Genomic DNA, 9324 nt, shown 5'->3' on the forward strand with positions numbered 1-9324 from the left:
AGAAAGGCATGGAGACGACCAATACCCAAGTCTGCAGCAACAGGAGTTGATCAAGGCAGGGCGCACAGGTCAGTGTGGGGAGGACATTGTGGGGACAGGGAGTGAACTATCTGGCCACATTTTCACACTATACTAATGGGAATTCAGACACATGCAGATGCCAGCTGCAGACAGAACAGTTTTCATGTCCCAAAAGAAGGGGTTCTTGAAGTCACAGGTGAGGGCAAAAACAACTCTTGTATCACTCAGACCCACACAAGGCAGCTTTCTCACACTACAGAAGAGCACAGTCAGGTCCATCACATAAATGTTAACATTATAAACAGCCATCCACACAGATACAATGTCCAAATCTAAGGAATCCCCATCACCCGGGTGTGTTCCTATTTGCCCCAACCCCTACCCCTTCCAGGGTCTCACTTCCGGAAGCCGCCCTGGACACTGTCACTGCCTGTGGAGGAACAAAAACAGGATCAGGTCAGAGCCCCCAGGGAGATATGAGTAAAGGAGGAATTATTAGGTGGGTGAGCTGTCCCATGGGCTCCCATCTAAACTCCCCCAAAGTCTCAAGGATCAGACTTACGCCCTCTATATTACCTCCCACTTCTGTCCCACCACTTACAAGCAGCCTGAGCATAGCTTCCTCCTTTTTGACCTGTGGGAAAAAACAACTAATGAGAGGCAGGACATGAGGTCCTAGAGAACTAGTCCTGGATTACAAGGAAGTTTCCAGAACTGTGATTGCAGACCCAGGGCAGGATCAGGAACCATGAGGAAAGCAGATGTGTGGACTGGTCTTTCTGTCTTCTTGGGTGTCAGTCTCAGCAGGGACCTTCCCTCTGACTGCTGGGAACGGACACCTCAGAATCATCACTGTGGGAATATTATTCTTCATTCTCTCATAGTTTTATACAAGTGTAGCTAAGAGACCCCAGGCTGGATACATACATGTGTGAGGAGGGGCTTCACGGTACCAGGGAAGGGGAGAGGGAAAACTGCTAACCTGGGCCGGAAAACCCCGAGTGGGACAACACAGACCCCTGCCCCTTCCCTACCTGAGCTCTTCTTCCTCCAGATCAGAATTCCAGCCACCACAGGTACTATAGTTCCAAGGAGAACCAGACCAGTCAAAATTACCACAATGGGGATGGCAGACTCTGAAGGTGGTTCTGAAAAGGGAAGGGAGGGTCACGGGCCCTGACCCCAAGCCTCAGCCCTGAACCTGCTGGAGGAGCTCAGAAGGGTCCCTGCTTTCCTTGAGAAGAGACCCCACCCTCATCCCCAGCCTTACCCCATCTCAGAGTAAGGGGCTCAGACAGTCCCTCGTGCTGCACAAGGCACATGTATCTCTGTTCTTCTCCAGAAGGCACCACCACAGCTGCCCACTTCTGGAAGGTTCCATCCCCCGCAGGCCTGGTCTCCACAAACTCCATGTCCTGGGTCTGGTCCTCCCCCTCCCACTGCCAGGTCAGTGTGATCTCCGCTGGGTAGAAGCCCAGGGCCCAGCACTTCAGCGTGACCTCACGGTCAGAGATGGGGTGGTGGGTCACGTGTGTCTTTGGGGGATCTGTGGGAAAATCAGAAACTTTAGGAACTTTCCATTAACTCTCATGGACATTCAAGGACTGTTCACGTGACCATCCTGAGAAGGGACTGGTCAGTTTTGGTTGACAAGGCAGTGCAAATCTCAGATACCAGACTGGATTCAGAGACACAGGACTAGACCTATTCTTTGGAAATTCTAGGATCAGGGTGAGAAAGTCAGGGTAGGAGGCTGCAGGCTTCTTAGGGGGAGGTCAGGAACTTCTAGACCTGTCCTGAGTCAAGGCCAAGAGACTCAGCAAAGTTGGAGTCAAACCTCCAAAGAGAATAGGTGTGGGGCTGAGAACAGGGCCCAGGTTGTTCCCAAGGCTTCCAGGGTCAAAGAGAACTTGTAAACTAAAATTGTGGAACTGTAACCTATACCAAACTCTGAAATCTGTTCTAAAACTAATTGCTGTGGTGTGTTTTGAAACTTGTATTTTGTGTGTGTATATTTGTTGTTTCACAATTTTAAAAAATGCTTAAAAAAAAGGGAACTGCTGACCAGTTACTTTAGGGATCCTCTCCTTCCACCCCTGTACAGGCTGGATCCCTTCATTGTCCCTGACAGAAGTTAGGCCTTCTGGACGAATCCCTGTCTGGTTCAAGGTCTGGAAACCAGGGCTGACTCCTCCCTCTCTGGACTGAAAGCAGGAGAGGATTCTGGCATCAATCCTATTTCTTCCCCCTGTGGGACGCCAGCGGTGGGTGACAGTCCCAGCCCAAGGGAGACCTGGGAGGGGCCCCGCGGTCCCTGGTACCTGTGCGCTGCAGCGTCTCCTTCCCGTTCTCCAGGTGTCTCTGTAGCCACTCCACGCACGTGCCCTCCAGGTAGGCCCTGCGGTGTTCCGCACCCCTGGTCGCCTCCCACTTGCGCCGCGTGATCTGAGCCGCAGTGTCCGCCGTGGTCCAGGAGCGCAAGTCCTCGTTCAGGGCGATGTAATCGTGGCCGTCATAGGCGTACTGAGAGTATCCGCGGAGGAGGCGCCCATCGGGCCCCACGACGCAGCCATACATACTCTGATAGGTGTGAGACCCTGGCCCCGCCCCCACGGTCAGCCCCGCCTCCTTTCCCCCGCCCCCTCCCGGAACCCTGGGCATTGATTGGTCGGAAGCCGCTTGGGCCTAAACTGAAACTAAACCCAGTAACTTCCTTCCCGCTCTGCCGGCTACAACAGACAGAAGGCTCCCGCAGCCTCGGGTGAACCTTGCACCCGGGGACTCGGGGTGACCCCAGCTAGTCCGTGGGGGATCTCGAGCTAGTGCCCTACACCCCAGGTCCAGCGTCGCTCACCGGCCTCGCTCTGGTTGTAGTAGCCGCGCAGGTTTCGCAGGGCCATTCCGTAATTCTGTGCGTTCTGCTTTGAGATCCGCGTCTCCCGCTCCCAATACCCGGGCCCCTCCTGCTCCACCCACGGCGCCCGCGGCTCCATCCTCGGATTCGCCGCGTCGCTGTCGAACCGCACGAACTGCGTGTCGTCCACGTAGCCGACGGTGATGAAGCGGGAATCCCCGCGGTCGGGGCGGGACACGGCGGCGCGAAGATAACTCAGGGAGTGAGGGCCTGGGGATGGGGCGGGGGGTGAGATCGGCCCGACCCTCGCCCCGCGGCTTCCCCGGTTCAGGCGCCCCCGCCAGGCGGGTCCCTCGTTCCCCCTCCCCGGGGGCATTTTCCCCCCGACCCTGCACTCACCCGCCCGGGTCTGGGTCAGGGCCAGGGCCCCCGAGAGCACCAGGAGGAGGGCTCGCGGCACCATGACCGGCGTCCCCGGGTCTGGGGAGGATTTGAGTCTAGGCGGGTCCGCGGAGACTTCATAACCCGAGCCACGGGGACGCTGATTGGCTTCCCCAGGAACCGGAGCCCAATGGGAGTGAGCCCTGGGGTCGCGTCACGAGTGTCCGGGTAGGAGGACCTGACAGGTTGTGAGAGGGAAAGTGAAACTCGGGGAGATGGGGGATCCCCAGCGCTCAGCTTCCCCACCCCACACACCAACCTCGGGGGAGCTGGGACTTGCCCTAACCCTCTCCCCCTGCACATTCACCCCAAAGATATTTTTTTTATATGTGGGTTACTTCTGTTTATATTTGCCACGTAAGAAATTAAAAATAGAAATTAAAATCTTTAATTCCTTTAGAATAATGTTAATACTAATAACCCATTACACGTTATTAACTTTCCAAAAGTAGACAATGTAAAGAGATGTGTGGATCATTTTACGTATTTTCACATCTTTCTACTCTAAACAGCCTCCCTACACTGTCATATCACATTAAGTTTGCTATTTTGATTTCAACAGCTATTCAGTCTCACACAAGTAAATTCTTTGGCATAGAGTATTTTTAAGAGTCTTCTCAGGTGAGGGGTGACATTCATATCGGATACTTTTAGGTACACAAATGGTAGTTTCCTACACTTGTGTTGTAGTCTGAAATCTTATTGTTGAACATTCATATTGTTACACTAACATCCTTAGATCTATTTTTGCACATTGAATGGATCTTGTTCTAAGGCATGATCAGTGTAAAGTAGTTCATTAGTTCACTGAGTTATGTGATTTCTCACTGTTGACAGATTTCGTTACATATTTCCATAAGTTCATACTTGTTAACAGCTAACACAGATCTGACTGTAAAAAGTGTTCTATTGGAAAGCTGTCAAGCTTAAGGTGATGGATTCTAGTTTTCCAAAATTTTAATTTTCTCTTGAAATTTTACCTTTTATTATGGGCAACAGATACTCTCAGCACATTTCCTTGAGGTGACAGACTCACACTATTTTGAAGAAAATGTCTGCCCAGGATCCAAATCCAAGTTGTCTTAATCTCTCTGTCATTGGTACTCTCAAATAAAAATGGTTTTCCATTAAAAAGTCAGTTCAGTTCACACAAACTGTTTTCTTTTGGACACACGTGGTACTGTGGAATGTGGCAGAAGTGCTTTTATGTGTACTTTGCACTTCATATAGTAGAACATTAAAAACGTGGATTGAAGGATGGTAATTTAATAAAGTGAATGCTATGTACTGTTTGTTTTCCTCTTTTTAGTTCTGACTGTGCAAGCCCCAGGGCTCAGGGCAGGTGGGCTGGGCTTTCAAAGATATGGTTTAGGCCTCAGCCCCCACCCCAGGGACCCCAGGATGTCAACATCCCTTTGTGAGGTGCCAGAAACCTCATCACTCGTGTCTGAGTCTCTAACTCCAGCTGGGCGGGGTAAGCAAAACCTCAGCCTGTGAACTTGTCCCCTGAGACAGGCAGGAACTCAAGCAAAGCAAACAAGCAGGTAACACTGAAATAGGAAAGAGAAAGAGCTTAAGGTTATGCTATGGTGTAAGGAAAAGATAAATTTGTCATCTGTTCTGTTCAATTGACGTTGCCATTGCATGCAGCTGTTGCTTCCTATGAAACGGAGCTCAAACGATATTAAAGAATGACGAGAAAGAAAGAAAGAAAGAAAGAGACAGACGGGATCAGGGGGTCTGAAGCTTAGCCATAACAGACAACAGACAACTTTATTCTTAACTAGTTCCTACTTATATAGTGCAGGGTTTAGGTGACTAAAAGTATGCATACATTTCGTGAAAAAACAGAGTGCCTACTTATCAGTATATTGCTCCCTACGTACAAGAGATAGCTAACAAGATCTTGGGACTTAAGAAAAAACAAACACTCTCTCCATCTCAGGCTGTCCTCCAATTAAGCAGATAGCAGTCTCCACAGTTTATTGCCGATGCCACTCCGAATCCAGTTGCTCCCAATAAATTCCACAGGTTTTCCATTAACCCTGGCTCCTACATGCAACTGACATTGTTATTGCATGACCTTCGTAAGAAACACTTGAAATGTGGACTTTAGCTGGGAGGACTGGCTATTTGAAAAAGATATCTATGTCCCAGGAAGCTCCTTCAGTCCCTAGCCAGTTCCCAGAGTAACAAAAGGCCTGTTCACGAAAGCTAATTGGACTTTGGCCACTTCATGTAAAGATATCATAAAAACTTCTTGGCAAGCAATTAGAGAGAGAGGAGAAACTTAGGAGAAAGAAGAAGAAAGAGAGGGGAGAATCTTAGGAGAAAGAATCTTATCTGGGAAAAGAATGCTTTGCTGTGGATTTTTACTAAGAAGACTCTGAATGCTGTGTCCAAGATTGCTATGGATTTTTACTAATGAGACTTGGAATGCTGCTTCTGAAATTTCCCAGCACTCCTCTTCAGGTGTTGGTGTCATCTTACTTGGTGATGTAAAGATGCCTTATTTTTGAAAGCTCTTTTAATTACTTTCCTAATAAAATCTGTTTTGATATCACTGAAGTCTGTGTTGTCCGTGAATCTGAACCTATAAATTAAGTGGCCACAAATATCATGTTGCCTTTTGTGTGACATGTGGGTATGGGGATGGAGGGACAGCAAAGAAACACAGAGGAAGTGGGGAAACATGGCAGAAACAGCCAAGGACTCCTGAAGAGGGCAGGCAGGTGAGCCCAGGTGGGCGGTGTGCAGGGGCTGGAGGGCTGGCTCCAGGGGAGGAGGAGGGTTCAGCTCTCTTCAGCAAGGACATTTTAAAGTGAAACTGAATTTTTTTTCTTTTTTTTCTTATGTTGAAATATAACATATATACCAAAAGCACTAAATTTCAAAGCACATCACAACAATTAGTTGTAGAGCAGATTTCAGGTTTTGTATGGATTATAGTTCCACAATTTCAGGTTTTTTCTTCTAGCTGCTCGAGGACACTAGAAACTAAAAGAAATATCAATATAGTGATTCAGCAGTCATGCTCATTTGTTAAGTCCTATCTTCTCTTTTATTACTGCACCCTCTCCTTTGATTTTTCTCCAACTCCTTATGTGTATTTGGGCTCTGCCCATTCTAACTTTTTCATGTTGAAAGGGGTTGTCAGTAATCTGGGTAGGGGAATGGAACTAGTTGATGTTCTAGAGAGGCTGGCCTCTCTGCATTTCAGGACATATCTGGCCTAAGAACCTGTGCTGGTTTGAAACTGTAATGTACCCCAGAAAAGTCATGTTCTTTAATCCTCATTCAACATTGCTGAGTGGGATATTTTTTATGTTTCCATGGAGATGGGACCCACCCAATTGTGTGTGGTAACACACAATTGATTAGTTGGTTTCCATGGAGATGTGTCTCCACCCATTCAAGGTGGAGATTGCTTACTGGAGCCCTCTAAGAGAGGACCATTTTGGAAAAAGCTTTAGAGCTAACAGAACCCACAAAGCCAAAGACCTTTGGAGATTCCGGAAGGAAATGCCCCCTGTGAAGTCTTATGAAATGAGGAGAGAAAGCAAGCAGGGGTTGCCATGTGCCCTCCCAGCTGAAAGAAAAACCCTGAATGTCATCCTTTCTTTCTTTGGATTTAAAGTATCCTTACCTGGATGCCGTAGTTTGGACATTTTTATGGCCTTAGGACTATAAACTTGCAACTTAATAAATTCCCTGTTTGAAAGTCATTGTGTTTCTGGTATATTGCATTCCGGCAGCTTTAGCAAACTAAAACAAACCCATCTGGATTTTGTAGATTTCTGGAAACTAATCATTGTGCATGGAAATTTTGTAGTATCTCAGAGCCCTAGATGTTCTTTAGGGTTGGAAGGAATGGTTTTGATAGGGGTTTAGCAAACCATGATCTTAATAGTAATATCTAGCTGAAGCTTGCCTAACAGTAGCCTCCAGAAAAGCCTCTTGACTCTATTTTTACTCACTCAACCACTGATGCCTCATTTTATTACAAGTCTTTCCCCTTATTTTTTCAAGCAAACATTGTGGATCCCATGGTGCCAGGGCCAGGCTCTTTCCTGGGAGTCATATCCCATGTTTCCAGGGAGACTTTCACTCCTGGATGTTATGTACCACGTAGCAGGTAGGGTAATGATTTCACTTGCAGAGTTGGTCATACAGAGGCCACGTCTCCTCTGGAAGTAACTCTTAGGCATACCTATAGGTAGTCTTAGCTTCTCCACTACAGAAATAAGCTTCACAAAAGCCTCAAGATCAAGGACTTGGCTATTGACTTGGGAGTCTTTATGTTTGAGACAATATCAGGGTTTCCCCTGTGGTAAAGCTTAATAGTTCCATATTTTCTATCCAATCCCTCAAGGGGCTTCTCCGATACTTTTTAATTATCTGCTCAGCATACTCTGAGATATATCTGTGATTTACATTAAGCTCTACAGAATTACAAGCCCATTCTGGACTCCATGTGTTTGAGTTGTTTAAATGATCTATACAGAGAAGTTGAATTAGATTATGTGATACAGAAAATTTAGTTTTGGAGAAAATAAAACTCTTTTCCTTTCTTGTCATATAGCAGGTGAAGTTCTAAAATACAGACATGTCCTTACCTCTTGTGCTAGTTTGAAAGCTCACAGAATACCAGAAATAGAATGGCTTTTATAAAGGGAAATTTAATAGGTTACAAGCTTTTCAGTTCTAAGGAAGTGAAATGTTCAAATTAACAGGTAACAAGAGGTTATCCTCACTCAAGGAAGGCCAATGGGTCAGGAACAGCTCTGTCAGCTGGGTAGTCATGTCGCTGGCATGTACTGGTCCCTTGCTCCTGGGCTCTGCTGCTTTCAGCCTCTTTTCTTGGGGGGTTTCCTCACTTTACTTCTCCATGAATGACTTTCATCTCTTGGCTTCTCTTGGCTCTCTCCAGGTTCAGGAGATCCTGAACATCTCATTGCAATGTTTGCTGGGCAACAAGCATCTCTAAACATACGTGTCTCTGTTCTCCATGTGCACGCATCTGTGTCAGCTCTGCCATGAAGTTTCTGTCGGCTCTGAGGCTTCTGTCATTTCTGACTCTCTCCAAAATGTTTCCGCTTTTAAAGGATTCCAGTGAACTGATCAAGACCCACCTGGAATGCATGCAGTCACCTCTCCATCTAGTCAAAAGATTACACCCACAATTGGGTGTGTCACATCTCCATGGAGATAATCTAATTGAAAGCTTCCAACCTACAGTATTGAATTAGGATGAAAAGAAAGAGCTGCTCCCACAAGATTGGATCAGGACTTAAACATTACTTTTCTCTGGTACATAATGGATTCAAACCAGCACACCCATGAATTCTGATTTACCTTAGTCCCAACCCAATCAGCTTCATTCTTATCTCTTGTTGAAGCCTGATCTCTTTTTCACGTTTTTTTCTGCCAGTTGAATGTGGCAATGCTGACTTTCAGACCTACAAAATTCCTACTCTGAGTCTTAGGTGTTACATAGGTACCCAAAGTTCCAAGGAAATCCAGGTTATACATACATGGCACAGCCCCTCAAAATCTAGAAATAACAATGACAGCTCCAGAATAAATGTGACTGTTAGAAAAGTGTACAATCTAGGTCTCTAGTTTCTTATAATTATTTTCTAAAAGAGACCATACAATATTTGCTCTTTTGTTTCTGGCTTATTTTGCATCATATAATGCACACACACACATGCACACACCCAAGGTGAAACTGAGTTTTTCATTCTCAAAATTTTTAATGTTTTGGAGTGAAGAAGGACTTTCTAAGTCCTTCATGACCCTTAGATAAGAAACTGTAAAGAAAAACTAATAACTTCCCTGTGACAACCAAAACCTCACAAATATACAAATGTATTCCATAATCAAAATCAAAGACAACAAAAACTGTTAAAGGGTAACATATCTCAGAGCACTGCAGCCAAAAACAATCAGAAAACATGTAGTTGAAGTTGGATTTTTCACTCACTGCAGTGACGAGAAAGCACACG

The 9324-nt window shown here is 46.3% G+C and overlaps 1 protein-coding gene across 1 annotated transcript; it reads right to left on the minus strand.

The window, feature by feature from the left end:
- Positions 1-6: 6 nt before the first annotated feature.
- LOC143684325 (patr class I histocompatibility antigen, B-2 alpha chain-like) lies at positions 7-3398 on the minus strand. The gene is made up of 7 exons (XM_077161188.1): positions 3275-3398; positions 2876-3145; positions 2343-2618; positions 1292-1567; positions 1056-1169; positions 623-655; positions 7-451 (listed from the first exon to the last, which is right to left on the minus strand). Exons 1-7 carry the CDS (start codon positions 3336-3338, stop codon positions 417-419), a joined length of 1068 nt encoding a protein of 355 aa, XP_077017303.1. The 5' UTR covers positions 3339-3398; the 3' UTR covers positions 7-416.
- Positions 3399-9324: the final 5926 nt, after the last annotated feature.

The sequence above is a fragment of the Tamandua tetradactyla genome, chromosome 5, assembly GCF_023851605.1.
Source record: "Tamandua tetradactyla isolate mTamTet1 chromosome 5, mTamTet1.pri, whole genome shotgun sequence".
Taxonomy (NCBI): Eukaryota; Metazoa; Chordata; class Mammalia; order Pilosa; family Myrmecophagidae; genus Tamandua; species Tamandua tetradactyla.

What these genes read in the sequence shown, in the direction of transcription:
- LOC143684325 (XM_077161188.1), bottom strand. Translation starts at nt 3,338, where the DNA reads ATGGTGCCGCGAGCCCTCCTCCTGGTGCTCTCGGGGGCCCTGGCCCTG. An exon ending in GGAGACGCTGCAGCGCACAG is followed by an intron (nt 1,568 to 2,342) that starts GTACCAGGGACC and finishes ATTTTCCCACAG; the next exon opens with ATCCCCCAAAGACACACGTG. An exon ending in AAGCTATGCTCAGGCTGCTT is followed by an intron (nt 452 to 622) that starts GTAAGTGGTGGG and finishes GTTCCTCCACAG; the next exon opens with GCAGTGACAGTGTCCAGGGC.